The sequence below is a fragment of the Mauremys reevesii genome, linkage group 2 (genome assembly GCF_016161935.1).
Source record: "Mauremys reevesii isolate NIE-2019 linkage group 2, ASM1616193v1, whole genome shotgun sequence".
Lineage (NCBI taxonomy): Eukaryota > Metazoa > Chordata > Testudines > Geoemydidae > Mauremys > Mauremys reevesii.
Genome location: NC_052624.1, coordinates 62105174 through 62124062, shown reverse-complemented (window position 1 = coordinate 62124062; position 18889 = coordinate 62105174). Strand labels below are relative to the sequence as shown.

At 43.8% G+C, this 18889-nt stretch overlaps 1 protein-coding gene across 3 annotated transcripts in view; it reads left to right on the top strand.

Annotated features, from left to right (window-relative positions):
- The window catches only part of C2H7orf31 (chromosome 2 C7orf31 homolog), a 48556-nt gene extending 29915 nt beyond the window's left edge, over nucleotides 1–18641 (top strand). For 2 of the 3 annotated variants that reach the window (XM_039526292.1, XM_039526293.1), the window contains exons 6-12: nucleotides 2441–2625; nucleotides 5871–5959; nucleotides 8094–8268; nucleotides 8531–8622; nucleotides 11928–13021; nucleotides 17281–17435; nucleotides 18507–18641. In XM_039526292.1, the coding sequence (XP_039382226.1) occupies nucleotides 2441–2625; nucleotides 5871–5959; nucleotides 8094–8268; nucleotides 8531–8622; nucleotides 11928–12761 (1375 nt within the window). In that variant the 3' untranslated portion in view covers nucleotides 12762–13021; nucleotides 17281–17435; nucleotides 18507–18641. Of the gene's footprint in view, nucleotides 1–2440; nucleotides 2626–5870; nucleotides 5960–8093; nucleotides 8269–8530; nucleotides 8623–11927; nucleotides 13022–14323; nucleotides 14388–17280; nucleotides 17436–18506 lie in introns of those variants that run through there. The other variant, XM_039526291.1, reaches the window with a different exon arrangement.
- The last annotated feature ends 248 nt before the right edge of the window (nucleotides 18642–18889 follow it).

Sequence of the window (18889 nt, the reverse complement as noted above, 5' to 3'; positions counted from 1 at the left end):
ACAATGTTTTAGGATTTTTTATTTAGTTCTTTGATTTCCTCACCATTCAATAATTGAAAGCTGCAAATAGCAGCCCCAGCAATATGAGAGAGACTCAGTGAAATCCCAGTTCTCGGTGTCCAGCGTGCCACTCTCTCTTAGCACCCCCAGCCAGAAAAAACATTTTCTTTGGGCCAAATTTTGAGTTTAGATGCACAGGCCTAGTACCCATTAGCTTCAGTGGGATCTGTGCTAGGAGCTGAGGCTAGAATTTGCCCCTCTTTTCCACCTAAAAGTAAACATTAGTAAATGTGACTCAAGTACAAAGTCCAGGCACTTAACAGATGTGATCTTTGGGTTTAGAAATCATAAGTTCATTTATTGCCAAAGATCATTATAGCCTGTAAGGAAGAAGCACCTCCTCATTCCTCCTGCCTTTTTTTTTTAATGTAAGTTGCTCCAAGTCTTTAGACCAAATGTTATTTACTAGCTTTCTTCTGCTTACTAATGTGTATGATCTTTTCTGCAGTACTGAGGTAAAATTAACATTAGAAGACATGTTCAGTTTGTATTTGACTTTTTATTTTACACTGATAAAATAGTTGCCAGTTACTGTAGTTGAATTGTAGCGTTAAGATGTGAAGCCAACAAAGCAGTTGAGCACTTTGGTGTTGCCTCTATATTGACCAATGCCCTGATCCAGCAAAGTGACTTCAATGGGACTACTCGTGCTTAACTTTAAGTACCTGTGTTAAGGGTTTTGTTGGATTGGGGCCTACATGTGCCTAGACAATGGTACTGAAAGGGGTGAAAGCGGTAGCGTTCTCCCAACAAGGGGCAGTCAGCACAACTACAGTCCCCCTTTTTCCACGCACAGACGTAAGTCTAGAAAAAGAACCTTGCTCTTGGGGTATGTCTACACTACCCGCCGGATCAGCAGGCAGCGATCAATCCAGCGGGGATTGATTTATTGCGTCTAGTCTAGACCCCCGAGCGCTCTCCTGTCGACTCCTGTACTCCAGCTCGGCAAGAGGCACAGGCAGAGTCGACGGGGGAGCGGCAGCAGTTGACTCACCATGGTAAGTCAATCTAAGTAATTCGACTTCAGCTACATTATTCACATAGCTGAAGTTGCAAAACTTAGATCGATTCCCCCCGAGTGTAGACTAGGCCTCACACTTGCCAGAGCAGTGCATTACTACTATACTAGGCCACTAAACAGGCCTTGTCTTCCCTTCTACTCTCCTCTTTTCCATCCTTCTTTTGGCTGTCTGACAGTACCTCATTTGATTTCAGTGTTCCTACATTAGATGGCATCTCCCCTCACGTGCCTTCACTCTTCTTACACACTTCTTATGGCCTGCATTTGCTTTTCTGAAGCTTGCACTTCTTATGTGTGAGGCAGGCGGGTGCGATTTCTGTTGTGATTGGTTTTCTCCTCTCTCTTTTCCTTCCCTCCATACTTTTTTCTGTCACTGCTCCTTGTGTCTGGTTTTTGTCTTGTCATGTTGTCCTCCACCTGCTCCACTTTCTCCTATGCCGGTTCTTGAGTCTGTAGGAAAATACTATCCCTGAAAGTTTCTCACATGAGTTCTTCAGTCTTTTACTTGTCCTGTTGTGGGTACCTGTCTCTGCAGAGCCTCCAGTCATGTACTATTATAGAAACAGGAGCACCTTTCTAACAGAGAGGATGGTTGTAAAGTTTATGTGCTCATGAGCCTGAAAGGGTAGTGTTACTCTGGGATGACCTCCCCAAGGAAGGCAGCATAGGCCCAGGTAGAGTTGTAGGTAGCATGAAGATTATGTTGGTAGGGGCCTCTTACAAAATTCTGATCTGGATCTGGGCTCTGATTTCAAACACCACCACCCTCTCCCAAAGTCTTGATTTGGGTCCATCTCTAATTAGCAAGTAGAGATGAGATACTAGTCTTGGTCTTCATGCTCCCACAATTGCAGAGCTGGTCCTAGAGACATGCTAACTATACAGTCTTATTTGATGCCCCTTTGCCTGTAGAGGCACCTCCGTGGCCCAAATGCTGGCCCCAAGGGTTGCAACTACAAAGGAAATGTATCTTTTTTACATTGGAAGAAAGGGAGGGAACAGGGAAAGAGCCTCAGAGGTCTGGGAGTGAGCAGTGGGAATTCTTGGTGAGGTAAGGGCAGGAGAGGTTAAAGAAACTAAAGGACCCCCTCCTTTTGCCTTTCATGCCTCCTCTCAGCTGAGCAATGATTGCATCTCCTTACAAGTGTCTGACAAGCAATGACCCAATGTCTGTTTTAAACACAGAAGATCAAATTCCTCCCAGGTGTAACTCCAGTGACTTCAGCAGAATTATTCCAGGGAGGAATTTGGCCCAGTTGGATATACAATATATTTTAATATTAAGACAAATCTCTATTTATTTAAAGTAAGGTAACTTTGTTTGTTTCTGTTCTTCTTTCCCTCTAAAATCAATCCAAGACAATTATCCCTGCCATTTCCAGTTTCACACCCCTACCAGACACACATCTCCAGATATGCCGTGTTCCCAAACTTTAAATCACCAGAGGATCAAGACACTGGCATCCAAGCAAGCAGCCATCGACCTTTTCATCCCAACGTCCCTACAAAGGCTTATGATGTGATTGTTTTGAGAAAGACCAAAGGTAAAGCAGCATTTGGCATTTGTTTGGTGTTCTCAAATGTTTGTGATTTTGTTGAAATGAAGCCAATGTGTGAAAATAATAGCGACAGAGCTAAGCAGCTTGGCTTAAGCTGGAGCATCGCATGTTGGTACCAAGCATGCTGCCATCATTTCGATTTCCTACAAAGGTGAAGCATAAAATTTAGAGTACGATGTCCTCCAGTCATGGGAGTACTTATTGGTAGTAACAGTCAGTGAAAGGATCTAGAAAAAGCCATGGCAGAGATCAAAAGTTTGCAAATCCTGGCCCAAATAAATTCCACCCTGAAGTAGCTCCATTGACCATGATAGTTACAGCAGGGATGAGACCCAGATGTTTACAAATGGCAGAATGTGCCTTGAGAGGTCATGGGGTACAAAAACATGTGGCAAACTTTTCCAAGCCCCTTGCAGTCTGAGGACTTGTCTACACTTACAGCACTGTAGCAACGCAGCTGTGCCCCTGTAGCACTTAGTGAAGACGCTACCTAAGCCGACAGGAGAGCTTCTCCCATTGCCGTAGGTACTCCACTTCCCCAAGTGCTATGTTGACAGGAGAAGCCCTCCCATCGACACAGTGCTGTCTGCACCAGCGGTTTGGTTGGTATAACTACGTCGCTCAGGAGTGTGGGTGAGCGACATAGTTATACCGACATCAGTTTGTAGCGTAGACCAGGGCTGAGATGAAACCCACACACTCACTGTTTGTGGCTGACTCCTGTATGTTAAACAGTCACTGAACTGTTTATATTTTACCCCACCAAGGTGAAATCATTTCTAACAGCAAACTAATGCTGCTCAGAGAAGCAGTAAATTACTGTCACTCATTACTCACACTGAGTAACATCTTACTCCACAAGTGGTCCCAGTGGGATTCAGTATGAGTAAGGGGCTCAGAATCTGGCCCAGTGCTCTGGTAAAATGTAGAGTTCTGGCTTTGCCCCCATTTCTCCAGATCACAATCTCTTTGTTGAAGTGTGTATGCTTTTTGCAGCTCTCTTGTCTGGGTTAACCAGCACACATGTTGTTAGCTCCCCATGGCATTTAGGTGTGGGGGCTGGATGGACATTTCTTTTCCAGAATAGCAGGACTCTTGGTGCAGCTGCCAGCAGCTCTGCTCTGCATCTGTGTGAGCCAGGCACAGTTTGGTACTTTGTTTAAAAGAGAAGCAGCATATGCTGGAGGGATAAGAAGCTTTTCAGTTCAGTAGGAGCTTCTGACATTAAGCAGCAGGTCAATTTGCATTAATCAGCCACCTTCCCTAGTCACTGTCACTGTGCTGAACAGTGATGTTTAAGAGGGTTGTATGATATGGGGCTTCTTTGGTCAGCCATAAACAAAACCTTTTCACAAAGCATATAACATTGGAAGTACTTTTTTTTTTTAATCTCTCTTCTGCTTTTTACTGTTCTCCATTCACACTAAACAATGCTAAGCAGATGTGTGGAGGTGGGTTTGCAAAACCTATTTTTGCTCAACAGGGGATCATTGGAGGCCATGGTCTATTCCCAGCAAAGCTTATCGGGTTAAGAATTACTTTAGAAGCAGCAAATGACGGCTCTTCGAAAATTCATTGACTTTATTCGGTGTTCCCTCTGTATGATCTAACTTATGTGGGCAGGCCAGGACAAAAGCTTATTTACTTCAGTTTGCTTTTATTTGGGGAGATGGAAATCTAGACTGAGGGCTCAGGTAACCCAGACTGACTTTTCTCACTTAAACGATATAAAGAATACTTCAGATGATGGTAGCCGAGTGGTTTACCCCACTCCTGGGATAAAAGGCGTGAGCACAGCTGAGGGAGACTGGTTAGGTAGCTGGCCACAGCTGGCCCTGATAAGAGGGCTGTGAGTAAGGAGCTGTGAGAGTCCCACTCCAGCCCTGGAGTGAGAAGGACCTAGCTGCCTGGGAGAGACAGGGTACCTTCGGCAGAGCAGTGTTGGGGAAGGGGCAGGCTGAGCTGGGGAGCTCAGACCTGACTATCTCCCAGGCTGAGGCCTGGCAGGAAGGCCTAAGGAGGTACTGAGGCTGCAGGGAGACAGCTGGGGGCTAGAAAGGCAGCAGGTCCAACCCCCTTGCCAATGATGAATGGCCATTGCAGACTGCAGTTCCCCCCAGAGAAAGGGGGCTAGATGACAACTGGCAGTAGCCACTGAGGCAAGGTGGGCATAGGGGGAGGGGGTTCCCCGGGAGGAGAGACCCAGATAAGGGGGCCTGAAGTGCCCGAAGTATAAGTGGTGGAGAGTGATGAGGAAGCAGGTACCGGTAGGGAGAAACCAGCCAGCAGGAGGCGCTCTGAGGCTGGGGAGAGCTAATTCCCAGATGACCAGCAGGAGGTGCCGCGCCGGTGAGTCGGCGGCTTGCTACAGTGATAGTCTCAAAGGTATTAGGCACCAAACTCCCATTGACTTGACTTGATTTCTGGGGGAGTTAGGTGCCTGCGTACCTTTGTAAATCCCACCCTTTGTGCCTTTATATAGCACTTTACATCTACAAAGCGCTATACAGCCATTAATTAGTTAAGCCTGACAATGTTGCTGTGAGGTAGATAAGTAGACATTATTCCCATGTTTGCAGAGATGGAAATTGAGGCAGGGAGGCCATGTAGCAGAGCCAGGATCAGAACTCAGGGCTTGTCTACACTTGCAGTGCTGCAGCTGTGCCACTGTAGCGCTTAGGGAAGATGCTAACTATGCCAATGGGAGAGCTTCTCCCGTCACTGTAGCTACTCCCCCTCCCAGAGAGGCGGTAGTTATTTTGACAGGAAAAGCTCTCCCATCAACATAGTGCTGTCCACACCTGGAGTTCAGTCAGTATAACTGCATCACCCCCCGAGTGATGTCATTATAGCGACATATGTTTGTAGTGTAGACCAGAGCTCAGTTGCTTCAGGCCTGTGCTCAGTCAGTTAGGCTACTTCATTCATCAGTGGCATTCAGTTCCACCTCTGGAAGTGGTTTTATGGGCAGAGGGCCAACGTTATAATTCACCAGTTCTTACTTATCCTGTAGCGTTTTGTACTTGTAAAACTATACAGGGAGAATGCAGTGAGAGTCTTGCCAAATTGGTGTCATTTTTTTAAACAAGAGCCCTTGCAATAAAACCCAACCCAGAGAGGATAATTAGTATACAAACCTCAGCCAGCAATGAACTTTTCTCTCTCGTTCTGTCCCTGGCTCTGCCTGATAGATATTATACTATTGCCTTTTTTTTTTCTGAATCATGTAGGTAATCCATATAGACATGAAGTGATCAACATTCCATCTGACTCTCAGAAGGAGGCCTTGCATTGGCCAGGACAACATGCATACTTTCCTGTAGGTAGTTGTTGCTGTGATTAGGAAAATTCACATTTTTTTTTAATCAAACAAAACCGAACCCTTGTAGAACTGATTTAGAAGAAATAAAGATGCCTGACTGTGTTTCAAATTAATTGCTGTTACAAACCCATTCAAGTCCTGAATAGAGCACAGTGTAGTCAAAACAAACAGCGGTCATTTTAGGAGAGATCTTTCATTCACAAAAAAAACATGTAAATAAGATCAGAAGCTAAGAGAGGCTGTCAGGCTAATGGCTCTTTTTGATGTAAGGGGTAAAAACCCATTTCCCAGTGCCCAATGTAGTACCCCAGAGACATGTAGGAGAAGGAATTTCCCATCCTATATTAACAAAGTGGCCACTGAGCCACTTCTCTGCAGCCCCTCATGACTGGAGGGTCTGTGTAGCAACAGATACTCTTTGGCCTTGCCCTGGTCCTGTTCTTATGTTGCCATACAGGGAGCCCCTCCCCACAGCGCTGTTTCCATGCCGTGCAAGAAGTGCACCTCCCCTACACAGATCTCTGAATCCAGCTCTGCCTCACACAGCTGAAGCACACTGGTTCCATTGCGGGGTTATTCTCTATCTTAATCACATCTATTTCACTGTCTCTTTACTTTTTGGGGTGTTACCAATTTATGTGAGACTCTGTCTTTTAACAAAGAAAAAGTGAGATGAAAAGAACAGACAGGTGGGGGGGGGTCTCTATCTATATAAACACTATAACTTTGTTTTGCTTACTTTAGATAAATGTTAATAAAGTTTAATAATCTTAAGTTATAAAGTATCAATTAACAATAAATTATTTCTAACAATAAATCATTTTTCATATAAACCATGTTCATTTTTCATATAAACCATGCTCAATATAAACCTTCTTTAATATCCCTACACCTGCATGAACACAGAATGAGTGGATGGATTTGCCCCTAAATGTTAAGGCTCAGGAATGGCAGAGGCATCATGACCCTGCCCCACAACCCACACCAACCTTTCTCCCCAAAGCCACAACCCGACACCGCCCCTTCTCCCCAAGCCCACACGAGGGTTGCCAATCCTCCAGGATTGTCCTGGAGTTTCCAGGACTTAACGATTAATCTTTAATTAAAGATTATGTCATGTGATGAAACCTCCAGGAATTCATCCAACCAAAGTTGGCAACCCTAGCCCAGACCCTTGTGCTGTCTCTCCCCCGAGGCCCTGCTCCCACACCACCTCTTTCCCCCAAGACCTTGCCCCCCCATTTACTCCTCTCCGCCTTGTCGCTTGCACTTACAGATGGTAAACAGTGGGAGGGGCTTAGCCCTCCCACTTTTAAAGGTGATGGGGTCATAGCCCCCTGACCCCTCCTGTTCCAGCACTCGTGTTAAGGCTTCTGCTATTGTTTGTCTTCAGATGAATAGAAAGACCAGGTCTCTGCATGAAAGACATACCTAGGACAAGATGAAGATGTCGGAGAAAATCATGCATTAAGATCCCCTTCAAATCCTTATTAATTCTTTCCCTACTTCCACAAAGAGTATAGAGCAGGCCAGTGGTAAACAAAATGAGGATATAGATACAGCTTTTGGGAATGCAGTTTCCTATGGATATTGAGAGATACAAGCCTGTTGACTTGACAATCCCTATGAAACACCCTATTAATATGAATGGTACATAGGGTCCAGTCTACTGTGTCCTTGAAAATATGAGAGCAAGGAAGAGCCTCACATGAAGATTTTAATCAAAGTGTCTTGTTTCAGATGAATTATGCAGATGTTAAATATTTTAATTAGACTGTAATGCAGGGCTGAATTCCAGTGGCGCAGAATATACGAACTACCCCCCATTAGTAATTTATCAGATAAACTTAACAGAAAGATTGCTGGATGAGGAGTGGGGAAAATGGCTAATACTGAGTTAAATCAGTAAGGATTGCTCACAAGAGTAAGGGGCGCATAGGCCCTTAGTACAGAAATATATGTATGTCCAACTCACCCATGCTACCACTTAATGTTTCCTAAAAAGACCATATTTTCTAATCTTTTTCATATCAGAACTTTAAAATACATACAGATACCCCATGTCTTAAAGTCACCTCACCTAGATGCAGCAAGATTTTTATTTTTTACCTATTTTATTTTTTTCCTCCAGTTTCCTAAATTTGTTGAGGGAAGCAATCAGATATACTATCCAAAGCCACCAAAGACTGTGGCTCCTAACACTACATGCAACCCACTGGAACCTAATCTCTCTCCACGGACAACAAACATGCTGCGAAATGTAGAAAGGGCCCAGTGGATAACAACATATAACCATGATTTCACAGGTATGCATTATTTTTAATATGAACGAATAGAGATAAAGAAGAAAAGGTAACATGATGTCAGCAAAAGGGGTTAGCCAATGGATTTATTTTTCCATTTTTGAGTCCTATTTCAAGAATTGGGGTATTTTTAAAAAGCAGCTGCATATATGATCAATGTCACACAGGGTAACAGTTATTTGAGTTTTTCCACACCCGTGACTAAGCATTTCTTCTCATTTGTCTAACCAAAGAAGACTAGAAAATAAAATATGTTTCCATTAAGGTAGAGGTCCCATGAATCCCCTCATACTGGATGATTACGACATGAAGCTAATTGGCAGAGTAACTGGAGAATTAGGGGAAGACGTGGAACTTGTAAGTACTGCAATCACTAAGAACCTCATCCTGCAACCAGACATAGCTTTCATGAACAGGAGTAGCCCCAGATATGACTTGCAATAGTAGCCCCAGTAATGTGTGTTTACAAGATCAGGTTCACTCTAAACTGGAGATAAATTATTCATAAGTTAAAATCAGCAGTGGTCTATTTTGTAGACAGAAGTTGTATAATGTATCAAAGATTTGTTCAATTACTAATTTTCTTGATTGTGACTCTGCTTAGTTGCATTTTCTCTCTTATCTTTGAAAGCTGTCGCCAGCACGTGACAGCACTTTACAGTACTTCTTGCCTCTATAAACATTAGTAATGCCACCCTTAAAATCAGAAGGGAGGTCTCTTGTGAGTGGTGCAACAGTGCAGAGGCTGAGACATATTGGGTCAGATCCTCAGCTAGTGTAAATCAGCAAATCTCCATTGAAGCCACCAGCTGAGGATCTAGCCTATTGCCTTTATCAGACTCAGTCTTTTTTGATAACATGTAGACGTGGCTTCCATTTGGTAAAAGTCCATGTAGCATCACAGGTTATTGTTTGTCTACCACGCAGAATCAGCTGAGGCTTCTGAGATAGTTTTCCATTCTGCTACTTTCATGTGAGTTATTTGTCCTTTTATTTTAAGGTGCATCAAGAATGTACAACTCCTTCAGAGTTCTCTGATTCTATTTTAAAGTGCAGTTCTATTCTGCAATGGGTAAACTGGCTTTGGGAGGTTCCATGTTTATTGTCTCAATAATTTTAATATTAAATGTGCTCAGGATACAAGTAAAAATGTGTTTTCATAACTGCCAGCCATGCAAACTCAACATCGGATATGAAAATCAAGCTGAATTGCTCTTTTCTCATGCATCATTACCTATAATAAATGTTCTGCAGGCCAATTTATGCCCTCAGTGACACCCGTGCAGTCCCATTGTCTTCAAGGAGTTTGCACAGGTGTAATTGATTGGAACGGTGTAAAGTATTCTGTTAATAAGTCACAAGAAGGAACCGATTCCAAGTCACTTTCCCACAGCTGTGTTGGCTGTGCTGTGCTAGCAAGAGTAAAAAAAGTAATTCAAACTCCTTTTGTCACAAAAAGATCCAGATGATTTTGAGTACACACAAGAAGCAGATCTGTTGAGTTAGAAGGTACCATTTTTACAAAGTCAGTTTTAAGAGTAGAAACAGATAACATTGTCAAAAGCATTTAAGTTGCTTGGGCTCCTAAATCCAGTTTTTAAAAGTGACTTAGTCACTAAGTGAAAGTCAATGGGATTTAAATGTCTAAGTAGCTGTATCACTTTTTAAAATGGGATTTATTGATATAGCGTATGTCTACACTGCAGCTGGAAGTGTAATTTCTAGGTAAGGGGAACATACACACACTAGTCTTGATTGAGCTAGCATGCCAAAAATAACAGTGTCGTTGCAGTGGTGCAGGAAGCGGGACGTGTTAGTCACCTGCATACATGCTCAGGGCTGAGACAGGATAGTATTTAGGGAGTGAAGACATATCCTTAGATGCTTTTGAAAATGTTTAGGGGTTGTCAAATAATTGCAGTTAATTCAAACAATTAACTCAAAACAAATTAACTCAATTAAAAAATTAACTGCAGTTTTAATTCCACTGTTAAACAATAATAGAATACCAATTTAAATTTATTATAAATATTTTGGATGTTTTTCTACATTTTCAAGTATGTTGATTTCAGTTACAACCCAGAATATAAAGTTTACAGTGATCACTTTATATTATTTTTATTACAAATATTTGCACTTTAAAAAAGATAACCAAAAGAAATAGTATTTTTCAGTTCACCTCATATAAATACTGTAGTGCAATCTCTTTATAATGAAAGTGTAACTTACAAATGTAGAATAACTATTTTTGTTATATAACTGTACTCAAAACAAAACAGTGTAAAACTTTAGAGTCTACAAGTCCACTTAGTCCTACCTCTTGTTCAGCAAATTGCGAAGACAAAAAGTTTGTTTACATTTACAGGAGATAATGCTTCCTGCTACTTATTTACATTGTCACCTGAAAGTGAGCACAGGCAGTCGCATGGCACTGTTGTAGCTGGCGTTGCAAGGTATTTACATGCCAGATACGCTAAACATTCATATGCTCCTTCATGCTTGAACCTGTAGATTGCACTATCTTTTGTTTTTCTTTTTTTACAGTGCAAATAGTTGTGATCGATAATAATAATAATAATAATAATAATTTTATCCCATATCTTAAACAGAAAAGCTGCTGAGTTTTCTCTTACAGGTGACCTGGAAAAAATAGTTTTTGTCCTTTTTCTGCTCCTTCATGATGTATAGAAGGCTTGAAAAGTATATTTTCAACAACTTGCTTCTAGAAGAGAAAATCCAAAATGGCAGCTCTCATTAATTCAAACATAGGTTAGGTTTTCTTGCCCTCTGGCCTCAGAACTTGTGTCTGTAAAAGGTCCACTCTGGGACAGACTTGTTTGTCCCAACAATATTATTCCATTAGCACTTTAAAATAAATAGCAGAAATAAAACATCTGGGTTATTTGAGTAATTTTTAGACTGCAAGCTGTACCAGGTAGGGACGGTCATTTACTCTGTTTGTACAGTATCTAGCACAATGGGGCTTTGACTTAGTTGAGGCTCTTTGGTGCTACTGCAGTATAAATAATTAATAATGAAGATAGATCAGTGGTTCTCCAAACTATGGTCTGCAGAGAGCTGGCTGGCCATATGGTGTTAATGATCCTCATTGTTTCCAACATTAAAAGAAGCTAAACAATATACATTAACGTAAGCATTTGTTGGCATTGCAACATGAATGTCATAAGATCATAAATAGGAGGGATAGTAACCATAGAAAGTGGGAGAAGAGGGCACAAGAAACCTTCTCCCATTTGTGTCCTGTACATAGATGCTGGGCACAATATGTTCATTGTCCTCTTCAAGCAGAAGGTCTCTGAGTTTAGCCTTCCAGTATGCTCTGGGCAGAGGTGGGATCATGGTCTAGGCTCCTCCCCTCACCCAGCAGAGTTGGCCTGTCTATGGGAGGGCACTCACTCCTCACTTTGAAAGGATGAAGTAGTGGCCATATTCCCCAGGACTCTGTGCCCATGTCTGGCAGCACGCCTCCACACCACCCCCAGTGTGGAGCTGTGGATGAAGAGTCACACTTGAACCCTTTCGGTAGAGTAAGCAAATGATCAGGACCACCAGCCATGACACTCTTCCTTTGTGAAATGCATAGGCTTAGATGCCAACATAGGCTTAGATGCCAACCCTAATCCTATTTTTTCCTCCCACAGAAAGAAACGTTTCTGCCTAGTCTCTCACAAGTAAGGCCCCTAGAAGGGCGCATTGCACGTTTGCTCCAAAGTCGGCGTCCCCACGAATCAATTTTACAAGAACGGGATTCCTCAGATATCCATGTGCCTCCAGTTTTGTACACAGTTCATGCTGTCATACCCAGTTGCTCAGGCGTGATACTTAGCAATAGGAAAACAGCAACAAATCTGGATCAGCAATGTAAACATACAGAAAACGAAGCCAAGAAAAGGGATGGGGACTCACGGCAGACTCTTCATCTGCCTCAAGCATGTTACCAGAGAGGTGAGAGTCAGGATAACAGACCTATAGTAAACAAATTTCAGAAAATCACGGATACATGGAAAACGGAAGCTTTGTACAGAAGGCAGCTTGCAGTTAGACCTGAATCTCAACCTTCTCCCACACCATCTTGGAATTCCCTTTACTACGAAGATTTGAAACCCAGCCATTTAGACCAATACATTGTATGGCATAACCCAGTTAGTCTTAGTAAGCCAAGTGTACCAAAGAATCAAACTGGTGGAGAAGGTGGAAATTTTCAACCTGAGTGCAGTGATCAAGAGGAAACCCAATATGCTTTGAGTTTGGACGGCAACCCACCCAACATAGCATTGCCTGAATGGATTCCTAATTCTGGGGTGCCTCGACCTCAGACATCATTACTCGAGCTTCAGGATTCCTTTTCTAAAACAGGAGCACACAAACGTTTTCATAATTCTATTACAGGAGAAGCAAAAGACCTCAGGGATAAAATCCATGAAGGGAGGAGGCACACATTCTATGGCTTCAATTCATTTTATTTCTATAACTGACATATGCCTTTGTCCCTTTAAATTAAAAAAAAAAGACCCAATCAATCCCTCTCCTTGTATTTATGATCTGATGTTTTATGGCTTATATTTTGGACTCTTTTCTCTGTTTTACTGGTAAAGTAATGAAAAGAACATCCACAGTCTGAGACACAGATATGTTTAAAAAACAAAGGTGATGGAACACAAAATTTAATTGTAGTGAATCACCAGGGATGGATGGCATTCACCCAACAGTTCTGAAGGAGCCTGAGAATTAACAGGTAAGCCAAACGTGTAATTTGCCATTAAGCACAATCACCAAGGGACTGCAAGGAGCCACTAGAGTAGCTGTTTTTAAAATAAGGCCTAAGGATGATTATGGGAATCAGCTCAGTGGTTGAAAAAATAGTTGAGAAAAGTATAAAGGACTTTAGAGTATATGACAGAAACAGAGCAGCACTGTTGTGGGGAGCTGGATTGTGCTTCTCTACCTGTTTAGGAATCCTTGACAACGTTAACAAAATAGAGGCTAATTGCAAACCGCTAGACAGAATGTACTTAAACATTCGGAAGCATTTTGATAGTGGCCTCCCCTAAAAATGAGAAGCTATTAAGGAAACTTAGTGTAAAGCCCTACTGCAGGTTCAGAATTCGCTATGAAATAAGGACACAACATGTAAGACTAACCAGCTATGCTGACTGCCGAGAGAGGTTAATAGTGGGATATTCCAGTGCTGATCCCTGGGTTAAGTATGGTCCCAGTGAATTTATTAAGGAGCTAGGAGGCAGAGTGGGATTAGTAAAGTGCCAACATTTGCTAATGACACAACCCTATATAGGTTTTTAATTAGTTATTTAAACCAGGGATTATTAAATTAGGCCCCCAGGAGGACATGAAGGAGGGGGAAGATGCCACAAGGCTTTCTTCACTTTTGTCTGCTGAACTGTTCCATTGAAGGAGCAGGAATTGCCTCTTCGCTCCCCACAGATTAGCAGGATATCAGAATCATATCCACACTGAGTACATGCCCCTGGCAGTCCCTTCCCACTCCCGGACTGCATGATCCCAGCGCAGAGCTTCCTGCAGCTAGCAGCTGCCTTGGGACTTTCCTTAGGCACTGAATGGGGACTGGAAGATAATATAGCCAGGGACTTATAATATCTATGTGTGGGAACTCCACGGGGCCGACTGGAAGAGGGATTGTGTTTCCCAGTCCTGCCCCCTTCCCTGAACAGATCCCCAGACCCACAAAGAGCTCTCTGACTCTCTAGGCAACAGGGAAAAAGATGCAATGCAGGCAGCTGAGCCCCCTTTGTCCATGGGAGTGGGAGACCAGCATACAGTGCATCCTGTCTATATGTGGACAAAATCAGGCCCTGGGTTATTAAGACAAGGGGTGATTAAATTAGCTGTTAAGGTTAAGGATGAGTGTGAGGAACTCCTGTAGGATATAACACACTATTAACTGGACCACATAAAGGCAGATTAAATTTAACGGAGACACGTCATGCACACTGCAAGGTGGTACAATTTAAACAACTCCTGGACAGTAATGGATTCTAAATTAGTTGTAACCTCTCAGGGAGAAGATTTCAAAATCAGTGACAACTTCTACTCAACGGCGCAGCAGCATTCAAAAGAGATGGTAAACCACCAGGAATACAGAATGTTATGTTATCATAAAAATCTTCAGTCTACTGCATTCAGTTTTGTTCGCCACACTCAGGGACAGCTCTAGGAATTCTGCTGCCCCATGCACGGCAGGCAGGCTGCCTTCCGTGGCTTGCCTGCGGAGGGTCCGCTGGTCCCGCGGCTTCGGGGGACCTCCCACAGGCACCTGCGGGAGGTCCCCCGAAGCCGCGGGACCAGCGGACCCTCTGCAGGCACGCCGCCGAAGGCAGCCTGCCTGCTGCCCTCATGGCGCTGGCAGAGCACCCGCCGCGGCTTGCCGCCCCAAGCACTCGCTTGGTGTGCTGGGGCCTGGCGCCGCCCCTGACCACACTTCATATGCAACATCTTAGAAATAAAGAAGGTCCAGAGAAGGGTAACGAATATAAGACTTTAAAGGGTTATTTACATACTAGGAGAGATTTTAAAAGACTGGGACTATTCATTTGGAAAGAGAAGAACTAGTTTGGTAAGGGACATAACATGGCCTATCAGCCATTCCTATAATATATTCTCAGTCCTATAATGAGAAACCACAAGACCTTTTGCTCAGTGAAATTAATCAGATCAAAAGAAGCACATTGTAAACTGTGTGCTAATTTACTTGTTTAACTTGCTGCTTGGGATACTATTAAGGCAAAGAGCTTAGCAGCATTCAAAAAAGGATTAGACACAAATCCTAAGAACATAAGAACAGCACCTGCAGTTCTAGTAGATTGAATAAACATTCTAAGTGCTATCAGCCCTTACGCTTCAGGATATAAGCTGATCATGGGCAGATTTAAGAGCCCACTAAAGCATCCAGCATTGACCACTGCCAGAGACAGGACTGGACTATAGATCTCTTCTGATATAACAGTTCCCACATTACTAGACTCGCAAGACAAAACGAGCAGTTAATTTTGTAGCCATGATATTGAAACAAGACTCAAACTATCTGCCAGGCAGGTAGTTTGATCACAAATGTCTCATTATGGACTAGGGGCGAGAGCTACAAACTGCCACTTTAGGTGCCTACATCCAACATTTAGGCACATCTGAGATCCACAAAAACAACCCCCTAAGCTGCCACCTAACCATGGAGGTGCTTAAATTTCTGCTGGTTGGCAAGCACAAAGCTGCCTACATCCTGATGCCACCACGCTACTTGCTGCTCAACCTAAACCCCAACAGAATTCTCAAACTATCTCACCTGCAGGGCCCCATCTGGTAGATGTGATCTGAGCACACCTAACCCACCCTGAAGTTAGTTGAGGGAGACCAGGTCAGGGGTAGTAAGAGAGAGAGAGAGCCTGTGTATGCCCAATAGTTAGGGCAGTCATCTGGGAATTCATTACTTCTACGGGCATTCTGTGCCAAAAAAATTAAAAATTCTGTGTACAATATTTTAAAATTCTGCAAGTTTTATTTGTCAATAAATAAATACAGAGGCTCCAGCATGGCAGTGGGGAGCACGGCGGGGGAGAGATCACCCTGCAGCCTCCCCATTCCAGGGACGCGGACTCAGTGATGAGACTGCATCTGATCCTGACACAGCACAAGGCGTGGGCCTGCCCCTCTGCGCCAGGTGCACCAGGTATGGGGCAGGCAGGCTCAACCAGGCAGGATCCAAGTCTGGAGGGGCTCAGTGTGGGGGGATCCAGGTGTGGGGTGAGAGGATTCTGTGTGGGACAATCTGGGTTCAGGCAACTCAACAGGGGGTCTAGGTGTGGCAGGATCTGGATGCATAGAGGTTCGTTGTGGGGGTTCCAGGTGCAGGGGCAATGGGAATCTGCAGGGGCTTCCAAGTGAAAGTGCTTGGGGCTCAGAGCGGGGTCTGCGTGCTGGAGGAGTAGGGCTTAGTGGGGTGTTGGTCTGGGTGCAGCTCATTGGGGGTCAGTGACATGGGGCTCTGGATGTGGGGGCTCAGAGTGGTGCAGGGGGTTGGGGCTCATCGGGGTTGGGGTTTGAGTACAGGGAGCTCAGTGTGGGGTGGTCTGGGTGCAAGGGTGGGAGTCCGGAGGCAAGGGTCTAGTTGCAGGGGGTTCCAGATGCAGGTGTTGAGGTTCAATGGGGTGGGATTCAGGTATGGAGGGCTAGGGGGCTTCTGAGTGTATGGGGTGAGGCTTGGCAGGGGTGTCTGGGAATTGGAGGTCCGGATGCATGGGGGTTGGGCGGATGGGGGAGCAGCTCCCTGTGCAGCTGAAGAGTGATGGGGGCAGGCAGCAGGGGAGGATACTGAGCTTCCTGCAGCTGGGGGGAAGTTTCTGGGGGTGGGTCTGACACAGATGCAGCCACACCTTGCAGGGGAAGAGGAAGTCCAGTCCTCTCCTGCCTCCAGCCTAGCCAGGACTAGCAGCTGATCCTGACTCAGGGAAGGAGCCACTGACTGGGGTGTCCCACAGCCCCGCGGAGATTTACCTCTCCACTGGCTACTCCGGGTGCCTGAAACAATGTACCTGCTCCACTAGGGAGTGATGCATGTTTGCTCTTGCAGCTTCCCTTTGCTTCCCTGTCAGAAAGTCATTTTTCTGCGGGGAAGCAAAGAAATCTGTGTGGGGCATGAATTCTGCGCACGCACAGAATTCCCCCAGGAGTAATTCATGTTTGAATCTGTAGTCTGGAGCAGGCAGTTGAACCCAGCTCTCCCACATCCCAGGAGAACACCTAACTATTGGTTATAGTTAGCTGGTTTGCTCTTGCTCATTCCGTTGCTCGCGTTGGGTTATCTAAGCAGCTGAACTTCCAGGAGAGGGTTCACAGCTGTGCATCTTGAGTGGCGGGAGGTACCTAACTGCCTAGGCATTTTCTACTAGCTGGCTGAGGCATCTCCCTGCTCAGCTTTCTGGCTTCAATAAATCCCTTTCTTAAACACCTAATTCTCCCCCATAGGATGCTTGGTGAGTCTGGTTACCTAACTTGGGGCTGAGGATTTCACTGAGCGGCAGGCCCTAAGGAGCTGGATGTTGCAGTGCTTTACGGATCTGGCCCCGAATCCTGGAATTAACATACAGCAAGTGACTGGGCTGAATCCACTATCTCACATGGTCAGTCTCCAGCTCCAAGCCCTTTGCATACACAACACAGAGAGTCCCTTTGGAGCTCTACAGGGCACAGGGTTTATGGACACCAGCACAAAGTCTCCAAATTCTGCACCACCCCTCTTTCTGCTGCACAGCAGCACTATTTCTGCTGGGTTGGAACATGTGGCCCTCCATGGCAGGGGACAGGACTTGGTCCTAAATATGTCATTGGGGTTGCTTCGCAGAAAATTCTGAAATCAACTTTAGGCTTCTCTTTTTTTTAACGACTCTTAATGTGAGTTGTAGCACCATCCTTGTGCTCTTATTTTAAGAAACACCTTGATGCCTTGGCCAGTTTAATACAAGAACTGCAAAGGCTTTATAGATTACATTTGATTAAGATATCATTACCTAAGGAGACACAACCATACAAATCTCCTTACAAAGGAGACTTAATTTGAAGCTTTTCTTGGGTAGGTTGATGCCCTGGAGAATAATTTGAGAGCCAATCTCTTTTGCTACAACTACTTACAATGCTATAACTTAGATTTACTTTAGATCATGCCACCCAATGATAACACAGTGACAGGATAATAATCTCTGACCATAACAGAGCTGCAGAGGCACTTATCACAGCAGGAAACTGTCTGAACAGCCTAGTCCCAATTAGTTTATCTATTAGCAAAAATGATTAAAAAGTAAACTAAAAAAGTGGCAGATTTGACCAGCTATAGGGAAACAAGGTAGGCCAACTGCAATTAGTGCAGTTGTATTGTGCCCTCTGATGGATGCAATCTGACCTGTTCAAGCACTCGTGAACACTTTCCAGGGTTGAGTTTTTTACTACCAACTTTCAGATGTCACAATCCTCCTCTTTCAAAATGGCTGAAGTTTTAGTCACATTCATTAGTAAATAAGTATCAGAAGCAAAGTGACCAACTTCCATTTGTACTGTATTTCATATATATAACATTCCGTATACTTTACCCAACTAGGTATTTCTATGGCCCTTATCACCATACTATTTAAGCACCTCATTGATGATAATGAATATCTCCGAGAAGTAGAGAAGTATACTTAATCTCCATTTTACAGGTGGTGACCAAGGCTCAGAGATGAAGAGACTTGCGCAAGGTCACACACAAAGGCTGTAGCAGAGCTGAAAACTAAATCCAGATTGCCTGAGTCCCATCCTAGTTCCACAAAACTATCTTTCCTTTTTTAGCTACATGTTTTCCACTTAAAAGAACTCTGACTGTGAATATATTTCTCCCTTTTTTTAAATTAGTAACTGGACCTAACCTTCTGTACATATTTATTTGATTTCACTATTTTCCCTTCAAAAAAAGAATTCAATAAAAATAATTTTGTTTCAAAAAAAGGTGCATCATTCTTGCATAATGGTTTGAGGTGTTGGAAAAACAGTCAGGGTCCTTTTTTAGGAGTATTTCAGTTGTACCTAGAATGTGAAAATAGTT